This window comes from Lontra canadensis, unplaced genomic scaffold (genome assembly GCF_010015895.1).
Source record: "Lontra canadensis isolate GAN:19392208 unplaced genomic scaffold, GSC_riverotter_1.0 scaffold131, whole genome shotgun sequence".
NCBI classification, from domain to species: Eukaryota; Metazoa; Chordata; class Mammalia; order Carnivora; family Mustelidae; genus Lontra; species Lontra canadensis.
Genome location: NW_022631125.1, coordinates 734079 through 757112, shown reverse-complemented (window position 1 = coordinate 757112; position 23034 = coordinate 734079). Strand labels below are relative to the sequence as shown.

Sequence of the window (23034 nt, the reverse complement as noted above, 5' to 3'; positions counted from 1 at the left end):
CAACCTGAGCCAAAGACAGTCGCTTAACCGAATGAGCCACCCAGGTGTCCCACTATGACTATTTTTAAATGTGAAAAATAAACTAGCTTGAGAATATTAACAAAAATCCAAATATGTAAATTTTTTCTGAAAAATTAATATCAGAGTTCACATACTATATTGATAGTATATATATATTTTTTAAAAAATTATTTATTTGAGATTAGAGTGAGCAAGTGAGCGAGAGAGAGCAAGAGTGAGGGGGTGGGGAGAGGGCCAAAAGGAGAATCAGACTCCCAGTTGAGCAGGGAGCTCAAAATGGGGCTTTATCTCAGGACCCGGAGATCATGACCTGAGCCATAGGCAGATGTTTAAGTGACTGAGCCACCCAGGCGCCCCTGATAACATCTTCTCACAGGTTAAGATACAACAAATAAAAATATATTCAAGAAGCAACTTTATATAATTTCATGGTTAGCAATGAGAACTCTTTTAAAATACTGATTGCATTCATTCTACAAACATATCTAAATTATACTCTTTGAATTACTCAATGGTGAGACCTTAAAAGAAATGTTAGTAGACAATTTTGAAGTATTTCCTGTTCTATCAGCTACCTGTCAAAAGCAGTCCTTAAGAGTTTTTCCAATTATTCTCCAATCTTACTATGCAATTAACTGTATAAATGAATGGCATCAAAATACTTCAACTCCGTATTACCCTTAGCCAACACTTAATAGGTACTGAAGTCATGGCAAGAGCAACAACAAAAAATACAAAGAGGAAACTAGACTTAAATCCCTAACAAAACAACAACAAACAAAAACTAGATCCTGGAAAAAAAGGTCTAGGAAAATACCAAATAGTTAATTAGAAGAACAGTTATTCACAAACCTTGACATAGGTAGAATTGTTCTTTCCTCGTGATAATCACTGTCACATTCATTTATGTACTCCCTTAACACAGTTAATACACGAACCATTCGAACAGCCTCCTGCCTTGCACAATTAATACTGTCTTTGTCACCGTCCAAAACACATAGTGTGTCATAAGAGGCTTTCAAACGATCAAAGCAAGACTGAATGAAGTCTTCATGGATTACCACCTACAAATAATGGGCCAAATAAAGACAGTCAAAAGATACTTTAAAATAAAAACAACAAAAAAATACATGTAAAAACATTAATTCAATTAAAGATGGCAACAACTAATTATTTAAAGACAGCCAAGTTATTTAACCGAAGTCTATACTGATAATAAAACATACTATGTTTTGTCAAAGGAAGCTAGAGTTATGTATGGTAAGTAATATGAACTAGATATTTAAAAAATGGACTTTGGAGTAGGTGGCAGAACCAAGAGAAGAAATTCATGCCACTATTATACTCAAAATAATCACCTCACGTAATTATCAAGACAAGATTAATTTAGCATTTTGTATAATGGGGAGACTAAATATTTTCGACAGATATATATATATTTTTTTAAAGATTTTATTTATTTGACAGGCAGAGATCACAAGTAGGCAGAGAGGGAGGCAGAGAGAGAGAGAGAGAAGCAGGCTCCCTGCTGAGCAGAGAGCCCGATATGATATGGGGCTAGATTCCAGGACCCTGGGATCATGACCTGAGCCGAAGGTAGAGGCTTTAACCCACTGAGCCACCCAGGGGCCCCAACAGATATATTTTTAAAAGTCACAACCCTGAAGTCAAGATCTAACCTGAAATCAAGAGTCAGATGCTCAACTGACTGAGCCACCCAGGCATTCCTCTTTAGGTGTATTTTTAATAGGAGTTGAAACAGAACAATTTAGTTAATTCAGAACTGAAGGAAAAATTCTTATCAGTGAAGAGTTCTTTAATCAGAATTCTAACTTGTGGACGTTTTAGTGAATGTCAATCCTCACCTGATTGACCTGTAGCCTCGGACCAAGGTTTGTATATATTTCTTTAAGAAGATCTATAGCTCTGCTGGCAATATCGTCATTACTTTGAATCACAACCTAGGTTCAAAAGATTCAAATATAAGCAACTTTCATGAAATATTTTAGCTGGACACTTCTACTCAAACCACACCCTTGGTTATTTTCAATGCATTACTCGGTTATAATTTGAGGCTATATTTGATATTCAAGTAAATCAAGTAAAATCAAGTAAAAAATAACCACAGACCATAGAAAGTAGTAAAATATAAAACTCAAGTCTTTGAATAAAGCAATTTAAGAATGGAAGGCACATACTACTAAGAACAAAAATGCTTTGACCAGTATTAACCCTGCAAATCCACACCTTGGAACCAAGTTGTAAGACACTAAAGGAGGAATTCAAATTACTAAAAAGAAACAAAATATGCATGAAATACAGTTTAGGACAAAGAGCTACACTACACTCCCCTCCAGTTCTATAGATCTTTATCACTCATTTAATTATACTGGTGGTCTTCAAACTATGTGCAGAACTCTAGGGGGTTGAGGAAATGTTTTAAGGCTGAACCCTCTGTAGGCCTGGGAAGAGGGAAGGCTGTGAAGCATATGGGGAATGAGCAGAAAAAACAAAAACCCAAAGAAAAAAAACAACAGGCTCTCTCTCCTCCAACTACTTTTACATTTTAGAGTACTTAATGAAAAAGTCCGAATAACTGAATGACACAGTAAACGGTCCATGGTTGGCAGAAAAATATACTAAAAAAATATGAACTGCTGTGAACAGGTCAGACTTTTGAAGACAGAAACAATATACTGATACTATATTGCCACAACATGGACAGGCCCGGAGGGCACTATGCTAAGTGAAATAAATTTAGGGTAAGACAAATACTATACGATTTCATTTATTTGTATGTGGTATCTAAAAAACAAACAAATTAAAAAACTGATCTCATAGGTACAGAGAACAGACTGGTGGTTACCAGAGGCAGGGATGGACAAAATGGGTGAGGGTGATTAAAAGGCACAAGCTTCCATTTATAAAATAAGTACTGAGGATGTAAAGTACACCATGGTGACTATAGTTAATACTACATGCTTGGAAGCTGCCATCGGTTAATCTTCAAAGTTTTCATCACAACAAAAAAGAAATTTGTAATGGCATGTGGTGATGGATGGGGTGATCATTTCACAACAGGTACAAATAATCATTATGTTGTGCACCTGAAACTAATATAATGTGTCAATTTTATCTCAATTAAAAAACATATATATTGAAATTAAAAAGGTGAAAAAATAAACAGATGGTATTTCGCTTCCTCAGGTGTTTAAAAACATCCCAGGTTGAAACACTGCCAATGAAATATACATTTGTAGTTCATTCTAAATAGTCTTCTCCTCTGTTCTGTTTTAGCATTGCATGTGTAACATTAACACCGAAGGAGAATGGATCTACACTAAATGAATAAAGAGAAGAACAGTAACTTCCATGGAGAGGCATGAAAAATGTGTACGGTCAGTGTATTTCTAAACACACCCAGAAGGATATATTCTAAGCCAAGACAAAAGGATCATCAGTGACAGAGGGGGAAGGGAAGGGAGAGAAGAAAAACAAACCCAATGACGAATGACCCAATAAGATGAACTATCACTACCTTCTGGGACAAGCATCAGAGCAGCATACACACGTAATTTAGATGCAAAATTGTCACCCTTTCGCTATTTGAAAAATTTCATCGGAAAGAATGTTTATCAAGTTCCTACTTTTCACTTACCCTCCAAAGATAGTCTAATCCTATTAACTCCAAATCATCCATCATATATGCTCTCCTTTTGGCTACTAGTTTTCCTTCTCGACAATTCACAGCTTTGAAGAATCGCTCAAAACATTTCATTCCATTCTCAGTTAATAGGGATGGATCAAGCTGAAGCACATTACTTTCAAAGAAGTCTTTATTTATATCAGGATCCAAGTCTGGTTCATCCCCCATCAACTTGGAATACCACTTAAAGCAGGCTTCACGATCACAAAGGTAAACTGCATTCTCTGCTAAGCATTTCCATATTTGTTTTGCCTGAGGAGCACATAGCCACAGTTGGCCATCCTTCAATAAAAATCTTGGAAAAACATAAAAAATGAGCAATTAGATCTACCTAATTTTTATGGTGAAAGGTAATCTATCAATATATGTAATAAAAATCCATCTGTCACAATTGTATTTTAACTACAGTTAAAAAGATGTCAGTGCTTATTAATATCTTACCAAATTAATTTTTATGCTATAGTAAAAATTAAAAATAGTAATAATAAGAAAAAAATCAACTAGGTACTAATTCATTCATTTAACAAGCATATATTGGATGCCTACAATGTGACAGGAACTGGGCCTAAACTGAATAAAAGATTTGTTTACTGAACTTAAACAGTTTGGTCTTTGAAACCAGCCACTGCAAAACTAATGTGTAATGGGTTGAGTTTTACCATTCTGCTTCTACGGCATCATTGGAAAATGAGGTAGTTTCCAAGTGACTTTCACACATAAACATTTCATTTACTAATTTAAGTCAAAATTCCTTAAGTTTAATGCTTTCTGATGGTCAAATACGCATCACTCAGTACCTGGACACATTAAACAGAATAACTGCTGTATGACTTAAACTTTTTCTGTTCATATTTAGAAGGATGCTTATCAATTATTCAGTGATGCTCTTTTTGGTTTTGTGAATATTGGTTATTAAGACAATGAAGGTGAATTTCATTACAGCTATCTCTTCTGTTAACTTTGTATTTCTTTTAGCATTCCTCCACCTACCTATCTGTGAATGACAGGAAAAGAGAACACCTCACTTTATTCGGAATTAGCACAGAATTTCTAGCTAACATAATGATGGCTCCACGCCCAGTTACGGAGTAAGGTGCATGTATTTCATGTCAATGGGTTCCCTAATTACTTCCAAGCATTTTGGGATCTCAATCCTAGGGTTTTTGATACTTTAATAGAACTGTGGAGTTATGAGAGGCTTTCTAGCACCTAGTCCCATCTAACCCTGCTACCTCTCATTTACAGATACAATATGAAATGTCCTCTGTGGTGACATACATTTGTTTTTCAAAGTCTGTTGTTGTTTTAAACTTTCTTCAAGCAAAAATTCCATTTGGAAGTCCAATGTATAAAATACAAGTGGGGATGTCCCAGTTGTTGGGAGGAGGAGGAAAGAAAGAAGAAATGAGAAATCAAATCTTCACTGCTTGTTCAAAAATCTCAGAGCAAGTTCCTTAGAAGCCTTAAGGCTCCAAAACAGATTTGCAAAAATCACTGTCTACTATAAAAAGCATAGACCTTGAGTCAGATAGATCTAGTTGAGTGGTACAACTGGTGTCCATATTGGCTGCGAAATTTCAAAGAAACTGGTTTAAGCTATGCTGATCTCCACTTTTTCTTAAGAGTTTGTTTATTTATTTGACAGAGATCACAAGTAGGCAGAGAGGCAGGCAGAGAGTGAGAGGGAAGCAGGCTCCCTGCTGAGCAGAGAGCCCTGATGCGGGGCTCAATCCCAGGACCCTGAGATCATTACCTGAGCCGAAGGCAGAGGCTTTAACGCCGAGCCACCCAGGAGCTCCCTCCACTTACTTTTTAATCAAATGGGGAGAATACCTGCCTTCTGCATGGCTATGAGGATTAAATATAAACCATTTAATACAGGACAAGTAAAGCAGTAAGTCAGGTGTTTTCCCCTTGAGTGTGTTACATGTTGCTCATGTAAACAGGTGTAACAGACCATGGAGTAAAATAGCTCCTGCGACTCCAAACTTAAAGACAGTAGGAATCATAACCATTTTTCTGTTCTATGTAACCTAAGGGATACAACACATACCAATCAATAACAGTGGCTCACTATGGCAGTGATTTTATCTAGACAGGCAAGTCCTTCTACTTGGGTGGTTGAAAATTGAAACACACACACAAAAATAATTTCATTTTCAACAAATGCCAAATTTCTTAAAATCTGGTGGTCAGAGTTTTTCCTAAAGTTAAAATCATGTAACTATTTACATAATGTTTTCCAGTAGATAAACACATAGTTTAGTAATAAACAAGTCCATAATTAACACAGCTCAGGAGAAAAAAATCCCCCAACATGTCAAAATAATAAATGCAATAGATTTCCCAAAGCACTGACAATCTGAGCATTTCCCCTGGCACACTTAACGAACTGAATAAGCATTTCTGCAGTATGTGGTTTCTAAATTTACATGAAACCGCTCATCAAAAATTCTTAACAATTTCAAATCTGTAAGTGTATAAGCATTAAAGGCTAATTATCACTGAGGAAATTCAAATTTAGCCTTGGACTACATTTAGCTATGGCTCAAGGGGATAAACCTCTTTGCCTCATCACCAGCAGAAAATGTTATTGACACATTCAGACCACCTTTGTCAGCCACTGCAAGGATAAACAAGGCAACTCTTTAAGTGTAGAGCCAGCAGCCCCTTGTCTCCATTTCCTTATTAACTAGGATACCATTAAGGTGAGTATAGCTCTCCTGCTGGTTGTATCAAAATATGGGAATTTATTCTTCAAAAATACACTTATTTTTAGCGAAAACAAGTAAGAAAGAAGTCTATCCAAAATCTTAGAATGTGCTCTCTTCAAATACTGCAAAGAAGAAAAAACTCAGCCAATAATTTAAAAGTATTTAATCATAAACAGGGAAATGTCCTTTGAATTTTAGGTAATCATTTCCATGTGGGAATATAAAAGGTGGCAGGCAAAAAGGTCACCTAACATGATCTAACTATACAGCACATTAACTAAGCACTCTTTATCTGTCATAAAGAGAACAACACTGATGATTTAAAACAAACCTAAGGAAGTTAAGCCGTTCCTGGACTTCTTGAACATGACTGTATCTACTTCCCAGCCTCACAGTTTGGGGGTCATAGTCTTCATGATCTGCAAATTAAGAAAAATCATGCATTATACACATGTATATCTGCAACAATGCTGACTTAAACCAAAGGAAATTAAGTCAGTCAAAAAGTCATTAATTCTTTTTTACTAATTATTTATTCACTGTTTACTTAGTTTACTAATTAAAGTTTACTAATTATTTTACTAATTATTTATTTACTATTTGCTAATTTTTAATTTTACTAAGTTTACTAATTATTTATTCTCTACCTATTTCTTATTTTCTCTACGAAAACAGATTTTTCTTCTACTTAAACCAAAAGAAAACAATCTGTTAAATGTGCTGCCAAGAACAATTCTTCAGGGACACCTGGATGGCTCAGTCGGTTGAGTGTCTGCCTTCTGCTTACAGTGATCCCAGGGTCATGAGCCCGCAATGGGCTCCTTGCTCAATGGGGAGTCTGCTTCTCCCTCTGCCTGCCACTACCCCTGCTTGTGCTCTCTCCCTCCGTTTCTGTGTCAAATAAATAAAATCTTAAAAAAACCCCACAAAACTCAATTAGTACGAAAACTGAGATGAGAATAAATTAAATTCAAGTGTCTGTGGCTAAGGCTAACAAACTGGTTCCTGACATTATAGAATGCAAGTTGTTTAGAGTCTATTTTGTAACCCATTATGGGGAAAAAGTTCACATTTGAAAAAGCATCTATCTTGAGACAGGATTCAAATACCCTAAAATTCACACATTTAAAATGTACAATTCAATGGTTTTTAGTATAGGCTAGGCCATGTAAACATTTTTGTCAAATTTTTTTGGTCATCCTTAGGTGTGAAATAGGATCTCAATGTAGTTTTGATTTCCATTAACTTAATAACTAATGATATTGAGCGTCTTCTTGTGTGCCTTAGCCATTTGTTATCTCAGGAGAAATGTTTATACAGATCCTCTGTCCATTTCCTAACTGGGCTGTCTTTTGAGTTGAAAGAGTTCTTATATATTCTGGATTTAAGTCCTTTGTAACAGATATGATTTACAGTTATTTTGTCCTGTTTTTCTGTCATTTTACTTTCTTGGCTGTACCATTTGCGAGTAGTTAAGTCCCAAGATACTACTTTTTCACCTTCTTAGAATGTTATTTTCCCCTCAACCAAAACCACAAAAATTTATTTCTATGTTTTTCCTAACAGTTTCATACTTTTAGGTCTATGATATGTTTTAAGCTTTGTGGATGGTAAGAGGCAGGGAATCAAACTATTCTTTTAGATGTACTTACATAAATTTTTTAGCAACACTTACCAAAAAGACTTCTTTCCACTGAACGCTCCTGACACCCTTTTAAGAAATCAAGCATAAATTTAAGGGCGCCCAGGTGGCTCAGTGGGTTAAGCCTCTACCTTAGGCTCAGGTCATATCTCAGGGTCCTAGGGCCCCACACTGGGCTCTCTACTCAACAGGGAGCCTGTTTCCCCCTCCCCCTCTGCCTGCTTTTGATTTCTCTGTCAAATAAATAAAACCTTAAAAGAAATTTAGGGGCGCCTGTGTGGCTCAGTCGTTAAGCATCTGCCTTCAGCTCAGGTAATGATCCCAAGCATCCTGGGATGGAGTGCCATATCGGGCTCCCTTGCTTCGCCCTCTTCAGCTCCCCTGTGCTTGTTGTATTCCCTCTCTTGCTCTCTGTCATAAATAAAATCTTCAAAAAAAAAAAAAAAAGTCAAGCATAAATTTAACAATTTATTTCTAGATTATTAATTATAGTTCACTGATGCATACATCTATTCTTATGTCAGTACCACACTGTCTTGATTATGGTTATTTTGCATTAAGCTTTGAAATCAGGTCTGTTTTGGCTATTAGGGTCCTAGGGTCCCTTGCATTTCCGTAATTTTTAGGATCAGCTTGTCAATTTCTGTAAAGAGAGAGAAGTTTGGATTTTTATAGGGATTGTGTTTAATCTGTAGATCAACTTGCAGGGTACCTTAACAATATTAAGTGTTCCATTCAGTGGATATGGAATGTCTTTCCCTTTATTTAGATCTTTAACTTCTTTCAACAATATTGTCCTGTAGTTTAAAATGTACAAGTTTTGGCAGTGCCTGGCTGGCTTAGTCAGTGGGGCCTGAGACTCTTGATCTCAGGGTTTTGTGTTTGAGGTCCGCACTGGGTGTAGAGAGTACTCAAAAAAATAAGATCTTTAATAAAGCAAAAAGAAGGGAATGTTTGATATTCCTTTTGTTCAATTCATTCCTAAGTATTTCATTCCTTATAAAGCTACTGTAAATAAAATTATAAAATTTTTAAGGTTGCACACTGCTGAGCATACAGAAATATAACTGACATTGTAATCTTAATTCCTGCAATCTAGTTCAACTCATTTATTAGGTTTAATAGATTTTAGGGACTTCTATATACAGATGTTGTTTTCTGTGCTAAGAGTTTTGCTTCTTTTCCAGTGAGGATTTATTTTTCTTGCCTAGTTGCTCAGGCTAGCACCTACAACGGATTAAATTAGAAGTGACTAGGATGGACATCCTTGTCTTATACCTGTTCCAAAGGGGAAAGCAGCCACTTTCACCATTAAGTATGAGGTTATTAGTTGTGAGATCTTTGAGATGCCCTTTATCAGGCTGATAAAATTACATTCTATTCCTAGTTTGTTGAATGATTTTAAAATGAAAGGTGTTAGATTTTGTCAAATACCTTTCACCTACTGAGAAGATCACACAGTTTTGTTCCTTTACTGGATTAATACGGTGCATCACAATGGACTTTTAGGTGTCAAATCAACTGTGTTCCAGAGATACATTCCAATTAGTAACAATACATAATCCTTTTTTCTAAGGTTTTAAGTAATCTCCACGCCCAATGTGGGGGGTTGAACTCACAACCCCAAGATCAAGAGTTGCATGCTCTTTTAACTGAGCCAGCCAGGTACCCCATAATACTTTTTATGTTGCCCAATTTGATATTTTTGATGATTCTGAATCTATACTCATAAGGGATATTGGTCTACAGTTTTCTTCTGATGTCGTTGTATTATTTTGCTATCAGGGTAGTTAACAACTTCATAGAAGGAGTGTTCCTTAATTTTTTGGAAAGAATTTCTGAAAGACTGGTGATAATTCTTTAAATGTTCAGCAAAATTCACTAATGAAACCACTTGGTCCTGGAACTTCTTTGTGTTAAGTTTCTTGGTTACTAATTCAATCTTTTTACTTGATATAAGTTTATACAACTTTTTTATTGCTTCTTCAATTTCCGTAATTTGGTATTCTCATACGTTTTTGTAAGATCAGTAGTGATGCCCTCTTACTTCTGATTTTCATAATTGAGTCATTTTCTTAGCCTAAAGGTTTGTCAATTTTGCCGATCTTAAAAAAAAAAAAAACAAAGAAAACAAAAAAACCCCTTTTAGTTTCATTGATATTCTTTTTCCTCCCTTAACTTACTTGATTACACTTCCAACATTCATTATTTCCTTCCTCCCTACTTTGCATTTAGTCTGCTCTTTTCTAGTTTCTGAAGGTTACTGATCTGCTAACTTTCTTCTTTACAATAAACATTTGGAGGTATAAATTTCCCTCTGAGCACTGACTTAGCAACTCTCCGTAAGTTTTGGTATTTTGTTTTCACTCATCTCAGTTTACTCTCATTTCACAGTTGTCATTTCTTTGACCCATTGGTTAGCCAGGAGCATATACCTAACATATACTTGTGAAATCCCCAAATTTCCCTTTTGATTTATAATTTAATTCAATTATGGATAAAACCCCTACCTTATAGGATTGCAGTATTTTAGGTTAATGAGGTCTGCTGATGGCCTAGAATATGGTCTGTCCTGCAGAATATTCTATTTACACTTAAGAATGTACACTCTGCTGTTGCTGATTGGACTATTCCATAGAAACCTGTTAGGTAGGTATGCACTATGGGTTTATAGTGTTCAAAACTTCTATAGGGATGAGATATTGCAAGTTTGGGTCCAGGACCCCAAAACAAATCAAGTATTGCAATAAAGTGAGTCAAATGAAGTCTTTGGCTTTATAGTGCACATGAAAGATTTACACTGTATCATATTCTAAGCAGGAAATAGCATTATGTCTTAAAAAACAATGTAATACCTTAATTTAAAAATACTTTATTGCTAAAGAATGCTAATCAGGGCACCTGGGTGGCAGTTAAGCGTCTGCCTTCAGCTCAGGTCATGATCCTAAGGCCCTTGGACTGAATCCCTTATCAGGCTCCCCGCTCAGTGGGGAGTCTGCTTCTTCCTCTATCCCCCTCCCCCAAGCTTATGATCTCTTTCTCTCTCTCAAATAAATAAGATCTTTAAAAAAAAAAATGCCAATCATCTGAGCGTTTGTCAAGTCATAATCACCAATCATACATCACCTTAACAAGTACAACGGAAGAATTTGAAATACTGTGCGCATTACCAAGATGTGACAGAGATGTGAAGTGAGCAAATGTTACTGGAAAAATAGCACTGATAGAATTGTTTGATGCAGACTTGTCACAAACTTTCAATTTGTAAAATATGCAATTATCTTCAGAGAGCAATAAAACAAGGTATGCCTGTAGTTCTTTTATTCCTCCCCTGGAGTTTTGAATTACTACCTCATGTCACTTAATGTCAGCCTAATTATGTTCTTCAGTATGTCTTGCATGGCAAATCTGCTTGCAATAAATTCTCAGTATTTAACTGGGAAGGTCTTTATTTTGCCTTCATTTTTAAAAAATAGTTTTACTGAATATGAGATTCTTAGCTGTTAGGTCCCTCCACTGCCCCAGCACTTTGTGTACATTATCTTAATGCCCTCTGAAGTTCTAAGACACAACTGTTAATTTTACTCATGTTTCCTTGTGAACTTTTTTTTTTTTTTTAACATCCTTAAAAGTTTCTTACAACTATGATATGCCTGCATCTAGGTCTCTCTAACTTTAACTTACTTGGAGTTCTTTAAGCTTCTTGAATAGGTTAATGTCTCTCAATGAAATCTAGAAGTCTTCAGTGATTATGTCTTTTTCTGCTCCCTTCTCTCCCCCACATATCCTTCCAGTACTCCTATTACATGTAAGTTGGTAATCTTAATGGTGTCCTATATTTCCCTAAGATTCTCTCAGTTTTTCTTCATCCTTTCTTCACTGTTCTTCAGGTTACATAATTTCTACTGATCAATCTTCACAGACTGATTCTTCCACCAGCTAAAATCTACTATTCAGCCCCTGTGGCAAATTTTTCATTTTAGGTACTGCATTTTTTCAACTTGAGAATTTCCATTTGATTTTCTTTTTTAGAAAAAACTCTATCTTGTTATTGCCATTATCAACTAAAACTGTCAGGATACTACCCTTTAGTTCTTCAGACAAAATTTCCAACAGGTCCTTGAGCGTATTTGTAGTAACTGCTTTCAAGTTTTTGTCTACAAAGTCTACAATCTGGGCCCTTTCAGAGGCAGTTTCTGTGGTCTCTGTATGTATGGGTGAGACTTTTTTATATTTTTTTGGTTGAAATCTCGATATTTAAATGTATTGTAGCAACCTGAATATTGCTACCACCCACTCACTCCCTGGGTTGGTGTTGTTTGTTAGGTTGTTTAGGGACTAGGCTGAACTAAGTCAAGTCTATTTCACCCCAGTGTTTTTCTTCCTTGTTTTTACCTTTCAGCCTTGCTACCTGTAGATTGTTACTGGTTCAGCATTAGCCCCTTACTGGTCAAAGGCTGTTAATTAAGTCCCCTTGACTAGTTAGATTACCTGTTACCACTCGGTATGAGTGTGGCTTGAAGGCTACCATCACAGTTTAAGTAGTTTTTGTCCCACATTCAGTCAAGGAGTAGTAGTACTGGAGATATTTTTTTCTTCCTCATCACTCACAAGGGTAGTCTTAGCTATGAAACAGTCTTTTTGACTACAAGGGATATATTTTATTCCTTTTACTTTTAAATGGGATAAGAATTTTACTTTTAAGCCTGGCTTCTTAATAGTTGCCCTTGGGTCATGTTGCTTGTAATTCATCCAGTGTTTGGTCAGAAGTTAAATTTAAGTCCTTGAGCCAGTCAAGTTTACAACCTTTGTTGATGGATTGGTGTGTGGACTGAAGAATGTTTTCATCTTGTCCATGTCTTGCTCTGATTGCTTCTGAGTGGGAGCAATCTAATGCATGTACAGAACATTTGTGACCCCTAGGGTTGACTATGTTCCCAGGAGGGCTCACCTTGGCTCTCTTTATCTAGATATCTCTGTTTAACTTTTGGTTGCTCTGCTGTTTCGTGGGTTAATAGGAGTACAGAGAAACTACAAGCTTCCTTTTAATTGCTCTTCACCAAAATTTCCACTGCTTTTAATAATACTCTTAGGAATAGTATGCTCTGGTCCAAATAAGGTCAATCCCTTCAAGCCTAACTGCTGGGCTCTTTGTCCTTACAGCCTGTCTCTCCCTCTGGGCAGAACTTCTATGCCACTGCACAGGACCCAGTAACAACATAGCAAGCAGCTTCTCCCAGCATGATTACCTCTGCCTCTATGAGTGGTACTAGTGTGTGGGAAACAGTAATAGCCCCTGATTTTCTCAATTTGTCCCTCTAGGCACAGAATTTCCATCTTATGACATAGCTAGCTGCAAAGGAAGTAATTGGAGCTTCAGTATTCTCAGCCTACCACGCCTGAAGTAAAGCTTCAGCCCTATGAGCAGACACTTCAGGATAACGGAGTCTCTGTTTTACCATGACTGCCTTAGAAGAGAACTTCTGCAAAACTTAACTGGGCAAGATAAGAAATGCCATATAGTGTAACCACAGCCCTAGACTGGCAGCTGAGGGAAGGGAGTAAAAGTTGTGGCTCCACTGCTACAAACTCCTGCTGCTCTTCTCAAGAGATTTTCTTGAATAATTGTTTCCCTATTTCCTGTATCCTGTAGATTAACTCCCAGGTACTTTCAATGATTATTTAAAATTTCAGTGAAATGGTTTTGTTAAGGAAAAGGTCCAATGAGGGGCACCTGGGTGGCCCAGTCGGACAAGTGTCCAACTCGAATTCGGTTCAGGTCATGATCTTAAGGTTCTGAGATTGAGCCGCATGTTGGGCAGCACACCCAGAGGACAGTCTGCTTGAGATTCTTGCTCTCTCTCCCACCACCCCCTTGGACCCTCTCTCTAAAACAAATAATCTTAAAAAAAAAAAAAAAAAAAGTCTTAAAAAAAAACAAATAAGGTCAACTGAGCATCTTACTCCCACCATTCAAAAAATTAAACCCCTCATCCCATTTTTTTTTTTTATCATCATCACATGTTCTACATGTATTAGTTGGTACACTTCCCTTTCTTTCAGCATGGACTTAGGGGTCTGTATTTTATTCAATGGGTTGTTATTTTTATTTATTTTGACCTAATTTTGGCCAGTGAGAGCCAACTCCTGTTTAGTTTTGACAGGTCAACAAGATTCCTCTTTTTTTTTTTTTTTTTTTTTAAAAAAAACTGGGGGGGGGGAAAGCCCCCCTTTGGGGGGGGGGGGGGGGGGGGGGGTGGCAAAGATAGAGAATGGCAAGCAGACTCCCTGCTGAGTGCAGAGCCTGACTTGGGGCTTTATCTCCTGACCCTTGAGATCTGAGTCAAAATCAGGAGTCTGATACTCATCCGACTAAGCCATCCAGGCACCCTTTAACAAAATTCCTTAAGCCCTTTCTAACTTTCTAAAATAAGATACTGGAGTACCATCTTAAGTACTTTCCTTACACCAAGCCTTAGAAAATAACCGTTACTATAGAGAACTGTAAGCTATTTATAAAATGAATACTCAATTTTTTTTTAATCACAAAGAGCCCACACAGATTTAACTGTTTTTCATGACTGATATGTAGGAATGAGCCAAAGCTGAGAAAGTGTAGACCAGGATTTGCCCTAACACAGACCACACTGTTGGTTAATGATACTCAGGAAGAAATCTTTTATGTGAAAAAATGTTCCTAAAAATGTCCAGTATTGGATCTAAGAGATTGGGAAGAGGTCACTGGAAGTGGTAGTCCTTAGAAAACAGAATGCAAACATATGATATATAATGAAAATGAGTCCTACAACTCTATTCAGAAACCAGGAAAAATGGTAAATAAAACTATCAATAAGCGTTCAAGTCAATAATACAATGACTACCCTACCAATAAGGCAAACGTGAGTGAAAATTAAAAGTGGTCTTCTACTTTGTTATATGCACAAAGAAACTTTTAAAGGATCCCTGTATGCACTAGTATCTGAAAGCACTAGTATGAACACATGAATAAATATTAGAGAGAATTTTAATAAATTCATTACTTTATCTAAGTAATATTAAAAGAGGAGGTAAAATCAACTGACCACACTACTGTAAAAAGTTTTATTCCAAAACTAAAGATGCTGGTGGAGATGAAATATAGGCAGGACAAATATGTAATACTGATAGAATAGTTATCAGAAATTAAGAGTATCGTAAAATTATGGAAGCTTGATGTCATCCTGCAAATGTCTCATACCTAATGAGATCTATGAACTACTTCTATTATACAGAGACAAAAGCTGTAATTTACTTTAGAATTTCAAGTTCAGAAACTGGTGTCTGATGTTACCACAGAAATTACGTAATACTCCAGAAAGTTCATTATAACAGAAGGATTTTAATAGTTTTAAAAAGTACTCAAGCCCCTCTCTCCATATTTAAGGATCTGAGGACTAACCATTTGGTATTAATCTGAAGAGTATTGTATTAAAGGAGGGAAAGTTAGCAAAGTTGGGAGAAACAGAAGGTGTTGTCAACGAATTCAGGGAACCGTCAGTAACAAAAATCCAAGAGCTTACTACTATGTGCCGGGCATTGTCCCAGCATACTTTAACTTGACTTAGTATGTTTGAGGTCATTTTCAAATCTAGACAATCTCACTTGTATGAAGAGTCGTACCTCTCACTTTTTGGAGCTACAGAAAATTTAAGGAGTGAAAACTAGGGCTGCCTGGGTAGCTCAGATTTTTAAGGAGCGAAACCTGAAGACTTCTTTTGACAATAAAATTTAGAGGAAGGAATGACTCATGTAGAATCGGACTAAAACAAAGCTTCTGACCCTAGTGAGGCTGAACTGCACATGCACCATCGACTCCTGACTACCCCAACAGCATAGTACTCAACTTCTGGCAATGAAAAGAATTGAAACATCACATACAAATGAAGTAAATAAAAATCAGCAATGCAGCACATATGATTTATATGGCCCCATTTTGGGGGGAAGGCCTGCAATGGCATTTGTAAGGACTTTGTACCAGCAAGAGAGGAGACCGTAACAAAGAATCTGCATTATGTTAAACTGAGCCCAGATGCTGGAACGACTTGGGTGTATAACACAGAAACCTCCTATACTTCTCTTAAATTTTGGTTGCATTTGGTACAGAACATAAATTACATGATTATGTTCCTCTATTGCTCCATTTGTCTTGTCATGCTGCTCAGAAGGAACTCAGGCCTGAAACAGTACAAGACCACTGCCTGGTGCTTATCAGCCACCTGATGCTTAGACTGCTTACCTAGCTCTACATTCTGGAGGACTCAGCTGGCCCAGAGGTGGTAAATGGAAGAAACAAGGAGTCAATACAATTAGGAGGCATATCTGAAGAGCTGCTTAATTTTTCCATTATGTTTATGTAAATTTTAGATGGGAATATATATATAGAGAGAGATATATCTATATATATATATAGATAGATATTTATCCCTGTGTTAAACAAATCCTATGATTTATAAGCATCTCGGGATTTTATTCGAGAATGCCAAGGGTCTAATCTGCTCTTCAAATAATGAGTGTTAGAAATACTATTTTAAATATATAACTATTGGCTCCTCCAGATTCTTACCTACTATAAAATGTTAAAATCAGTAGTATATGTTCAGGAACCATTATGTTCAATTCTATTTCTAGCAGTGGTAGTAGAAAGTTTTCTCTCTATGGCTATGGCAACAAAGCTGGGCCTACAAAATGGAATCTGCACTGAAAACCCATCCTTACCCTAGGCACAGATAAACTCAACTGCCAGAGGGCAAAAATGAGTATTGAAATAGAGCTCTACATATGGTAGGAACGTAAAAACTTGCTGCTGAAACCTCAGGAAACTCTACCCTAACATGTTTAAACGAATTTACACTTTGAAAACCAACATAAACATATGGATTCTTGTAGTTTCACATCATTGTTCTTGTGAATTTTCTAATTCACAAAGTCTGAAAGACTTACGAAATAAGGATTTAGGATTATAAAGGGACTATAACATAAGCAAGAACAGACTTAGACAACACAAGTTTTCATGAAAAAATGAAGGTGATGGTAGTAAGGAAACAAAGGTTGAGAATAAATCAAGTACATTCCAAAGAAGGTAACAAGCAATGACACAGTACAGGCAGGCAGAACTCCTGGAGAAGAAAGAGAAATCAAATTAATAGGAGAGTGGGGAAGGCAAGCACTAAAGAAAGAGCTGTGAAATGCTGGCTCGGAATTTACGGTGGGTAAAAATTCAGAGTAAAAATGGAACAGAAACTAACAAAGGAACACAGTTAATAAAACCCATTATCGTCCATCTTTCAAATACTTGTGGTGTCCATTTGTGAAGTAACTGATGAAAAAAATGCTGGGAGGTTGGCTGTTATTTCCCTTATTTCATGTGAGCTTATAATACATACCTCTAGCATACAGCCTCATGCTTTCCATATAAGTTGCAAGGTTTTCTGCTACCAAAGTAACTAGGGCATGATTGTGCTGAAGTTGATTGATTAAGTCATGGCGGTAAAATACATGGGGACTTCGCTGAGTTTGACTGAAACGAGAAGAACTTAACAATATAATTAGGCAATTAAACTCCGTTGCATTCAAAAGAGCCTATACAATCTAAATTCTTAGCTACTAGTTAAAAATATTTAAATGGTTTTCCTCATGATAGAATTATACTCTTGGCTGTTACTTTAATAACAGTATCAAGTGATTTAAAAGAAAATAATGCCTCAAAAATCAGACATTTATTCCATTATTATTTACATGGAAACTATACGTTAATATTCCCCAATCTCAACATGGGCATCTACTTCAATGACTAATCTCTACTCCTATACCACAGAAATAGTAAAGCACTTGTGTATGTTAACACGATTATGTCCAGAATTATAAAACAGGAACTTAACTCTCTTACGGGACTAGCATCACAAACATTATGTCATAATAGTGAAGAATTTGATCAAAGAAAATGCTTTCTGTAAACTTTTATTTATTAGCCTTTCAAGGTACATTCTGGGACACTTGGTTTGTACATGTATTTGCCAACAGGTATCACCAGAAAGACATCTAGTTCCTTTCCAACCTGTTCTGCTACCTTCACTGAAAGCAATTAACCTCTCAGAGCCATTACTATTCTAGTGGAGATGAAGCCACTGTACCGTTAAAGAGTATGTAAACTACTCTTTCTACAACAGACAAATTAATTCATTTGAGAAAGGCAAAAAGGCATTATGTACAGTGGCCCAAAAATAAAAATATGTCTCTCAAATAAATGTTACTATTAGTAAGATACATGTCTGGATTTTCTCCACTGTTTATCCCTACAGCTTTTCAAATTTTGTATTTTTTCAAGCCTTTGGAAAAAACTGAGACAAAGTTCAACCACTGAAACCAAAATATATATGGCCTTTTCTGTCTTAGGCATAATCACAATAATCTAGAGCTGCAAAGATCTTTGTCAATCATCTAATTTTACACATAAGAAAAACATGTTTCTTTCAATTAGTAAATCTTTACAAGATACGACTGTTTAGACACAATGGTCATACCCAGGAATCCTGACTGCACTATAAATATGCTTGGTACTACACCTAGCACTCTCTCACTCTCTCTGAACATTATTTTTAACTTTCCACGTTAACTATTCCAACTCTTAGAAAATACCAGGATAAATTATTCTACTAACCAGAATTTGGCTGTTAAGATGATTATATTTAAAGACCACTATTTATAAATATATACATATATACATACATACATACCACTAACAGAAATTTAAAATCAATCAAATATTTTAAACCATATCTCATCATCTTTCATGAGTAATACAGAGTGTTGCTGATTCTGGTATTTATCACTTAATTGTGGCTTACTTTTTCATCAGTAAAATCAAGGATGTGGATATGTCTTTTGTTCTAAATTAACCTTTCTCTTAGCCTATAAACTTCCCACTTTCTTTTGAAAAATCTGCTTTTACCAAGTTACAGTGCTATTTTTTCCAGTAAAATGTAAAAACAGAAATATTCAAACTTTCTGTTAAAAGCCTTACCTCAAATTTTGAGGGGCTTCACCGAACAAACTACAAATTTCTCTAATTTGTTTCAGTGCAGGAATTACCCATTTGTCATTTGTACGAAGTTCTTCTATAAAGCGATCTATCCACTGGATCTTTTGTGTGTCACGGTCCTTAAACAAAAAAAAATTTTAGATAGGTCATACACAGGAAAACTCCATCTCCAATGATAAAATAGGGCTTCTTATAAGATTATCACAAGCATGTAATAATGGCAGAAAAGAGCTTAGCAGTCTTAAAAAGCAGTGAATACATTTTTATTTCACATTTACTATCAAAACGATAAAAAGTAAAACAGCACTATCCAATGTTTCAAAGAATTTTATCATATAATAAAATTTAGCAGTAACACAAAACCCCAACTGTTATTCTACATGGGACTGTTTTAGCATAGTGAGGGATACCAAAAATTTCTATTTAACCAAGAAAATAATGGTATGGCAACTAAGCTAAAAAGAGTTTCACCGAAAATAAAACTAAGGACATATGGACATATACACAAAAAGATGGACACATAAAAGTATTACAAACTCAAAATTACTTCAAATATGATCACTCCTCATACCTTATTTACTCCTTCCCCTAAATCAACAGTAATCAGAAATGCAGGTTTCTGCACTTAAGAAGTTTAAGTTTGGATTACTTTTTGTGTGTGTGTGTATGTCTCCGTTTAATGAAATAATTTAAACTGAAGGTTCTTATTAGTATTTGATATACTAAATATTTAATAAATTGTCACAAGCAAATGTAGTTAAAAAAAAAATCTGAATGGGATCTGAATCACATACACCTACTTGAGCTTATTAGCTCTCACCTAAATTTCAGTTCATCAGTGTAGCAAACAGTTTAAACAAGTGGAAAATTATTTAATCAACAATTTTCATTTTACCATAAGTTAATAGTTAACATGATACAAGTTAGAATGCAGGGAAGCTGTTGTGTGATTTGCTCACAGGCAAGGCTCAAAATGTTTTACCATTTAGAAAATTCTATTAATTTTTCTTAATTTCCCTGTGAGTAAAGAAAACTCAAATCTCTTACCTCTTAAGCCCCTCATCAGCTTTATTATCTTAAGATCTATTTGAAACTGGTAATTTTAGCACCACGCATTTGACAATATTATTACTATATAACCTGGTTTTCTTTTTTTAAATACTGTCTTTCTCCGAAGGAGACTAAAATGCTTTTCAGATGATACACAAAATTTTGACATAGAGACCTAACATGAGGAAGGCAGACTTACACAAAGGAAGTGAGTCAATTCTTGAAGATCATTTCTAAACTAACATCAAAAGATGTAGAACTATTCTAGATTTAAGCCATCCTGAGAATGAAGGTTCACCTTACCTGTGAGCAACTATAATCTAGTATTTTTATGTGGGCACTGAGAGCCAGGTCCATGATGTCTACAGGTACATCATCACTGTGGGCCAGATTCCACAGTAGGTTCAACACTTTGTGCGCCATCACACCATCTTTATCATCTTCTGCAAGGCGACGTATCAGCTCAAGTAGCTTTTCACGCTGCTTTTTACTTGCATTTGTCCAACTGGCCTAGAAAAAAAATTAAAATGACATGAAAACAACAAATTTACCCATCAGTGATTAAATCAGGCATCATGGAATTAACTATATTCATGGGAAAAACACACCTGAGCACAGAATTATTCTAGTGATAATTGAGATAAGATAGGGCAGAATTAAACATGAAGACCAAAAAAAAACCAAACAAAACAAAACCAAAACCACCCTCTGTATTTTATAGTTAAATACTTAACATCAGGGTTTTTCAACCTTGGTACTAACATTTTAAGCTGGAGAAATTTTTGTTGTTGGGGCTGTCCCATGCACAGTAGGATGTTTAGTGGCAGCCCTAGCCCCTACCCAGTAGAAGCTAGTAGCAACTCTTCCTCCCAGCTGTGACAACAGAAACTATGTCCATTTCCTGCCAAATTATCTCTGATAGTGGGGGTGAGAGGTGCGGAATTGACTCGCTGAAAACCACTGCCTGAGATTCAGTCTGTTATTTGTGACTTTAAAATTATACTGAGGGGTGCCTAGGTGGCTCAGTCAGTTAAGCATCTGACTTCTACTCATGATCTGACTTCAGGTCATGATCCCAGGGTCATGGCATTCAGCCCCAGTGTCCCTCTGCCCCTACCCCACCCTGCTCTTGTGATCTTGCTCAAATCAATAAAATCTTAAAAAAAAAAAAAAACAAAGAAAAATTGTATTAAAAGATGGCAATGACAACCTGATATATACAAAGATTTTCATAATAAATTTTAAAAGCTGATGATCTCTCATCAGCTGTGCACACTGTGCACTAATTATATGAAAACAAGATAGTCTAACAAAGTTTGTTCTTAACCAATAAAAACAATTTCTAATATGCAGAAATATGGTGCTATTACATTTCAATTTAGAAGATACAACACTCATTTAAAATCTCCACAATGGGGGGAAAAAACCTCTGAAAATGGTATTTTTACAAATGCCCAGTTTATACAATGCGCCTGGGGTGGGGTGTGTCTGATGGTGGCATGCAACGGGTAAAGGCCAGGGATGTTTTGCTAAACAATATGAGAAATGTAGGTATAAAGCTGCTAATGAGTGTTTATTAGAAAATAAAGTGAAATCAACCTAACAGCAAACAAAAGAAGGATGACTATGTTAATTACAGGAGATTCTTTCAATGGGATTATTACACATTTAAAATTTGATAAATAAGGGCTCTCTTTGAAGACAACTTTAGTACATACTTGTAATTCCTCATAGACCCCTCAAAATTACGAAAAATATAAAAACGTCTAAGGATACATGAAAAAAACTGAAATATTAGATATTACAATTAAGAAGATCTTAAGTGGGGCGCCTGGGTGGCTCAGTGGGTTAAAGGCTCTGCCTTCGGCTCAGGTCATGATCCCAGGGTCCTGAGATCAAGCCCCACATCAGGCGCTCTGCTCAGCGGGGAGCCTGCTTCCTCCTCTCTCTCTCTGCCTACTTGTGATCTTTGTCAGGTAAATAAATAAAATCTTAAAAAAAAAAGATCTTAAGAAAGGTAACTGAAAAGTAACTAGGCATTACATGCTTCCTGAATTAAGAGCACATGACCACCTACGATGTATTCTAGCAAAAGAGAAAAAAAAACCTCCACAAGCCTGTATTTTATACTATTGATATAAAACAACACAACAATCCTTAATTACAGCTTCTTCAACAAACAGATTGCAGGGAGAATGAAAAAGAAAAAGGGGGAAACTGTAGATTCAAAGAGAGTTAAATGACGGATACAACCAATCACAAAGTATGGATCCTGATTCAAACAAGTGTCAAAAATAATGATCTGAAAAAAACTGAAGTTTAACACTATTTGACCGTACTACAGAACTATTAGGTTTTTTTAGGTACGATAATGATAATACAATTTTTTTCTTCATGTACTCATCTCTGAGGGATGTATACTAAAATAATTACACACAAAATCAACTAAGGAAAAAATCAGTTAAGAACACCTATTCATCCAAAGCCACCATATGGAGAGTGAAAAAGGCCAACGACAGACTGGGAGAAATTCTTTGCAACACTTGAACTGATAAGGACTACCACTGAGAATGCCAAGAACTCCTACAAACCACTAAGAAAAAAATAAGCCAATAGGGAAAAATTAGGAACAAAACTTCAATAGGATTTTCACAAAAAAATAAAGAAAAGCAACATATAAAAAGGTGTTCAACCTCATTAGTAATCAAGGATCTAAGAACCAATACCACAATGAGACATTTCCCACCAAGCAGACTGTCACAAATCCAAAATTCTGACAAAAACAACTGCTGGCAAGGATATGAAAACCCTGACGGGACTGTAC

The 23034-nt window shown here is 36.0% G+C and overlaps 1 protein-coding gene across 1 annotated transcript in view; it reads right to left on the bottom strand.

Annotated features, from left to right (window-relative positions):
- The window catches only part of USP9X (ubiquitin specific peptidase 9 X-linked), a 97638-nt gene that overhangs the window by 54899 nt on the left and 19705 nt on the right, over positions 1-23034 (bottom strand). Inside the window, exons 11-17 of the mRNA XM_032842502.1 lie at positions 20514-20720; positions 19143-19279; positions 17506-17639; positions 6773-6860; positions 3680-4022; positions 1887-1982; positions 874-1085 (exon numbers count right to left, since the gene is read on the bottom strand). Of these exons, the coding sequence (XP_032698393.1) occupies positions 874-1085; positions 1887-1982; positions 3680-4022; positions 6773-6860; positions 17506-17639; positions 19143-19279; positions 20514-20720 (1217 nt within the window). The remainder of the gene's footprint in view (positions 1-873; positions 1086-1886; positions 1983-3679; positions 4023-6772; positions 6861-17505; positions 17640-19142; positions 19280-20513; positions 20721-23034) is intronic.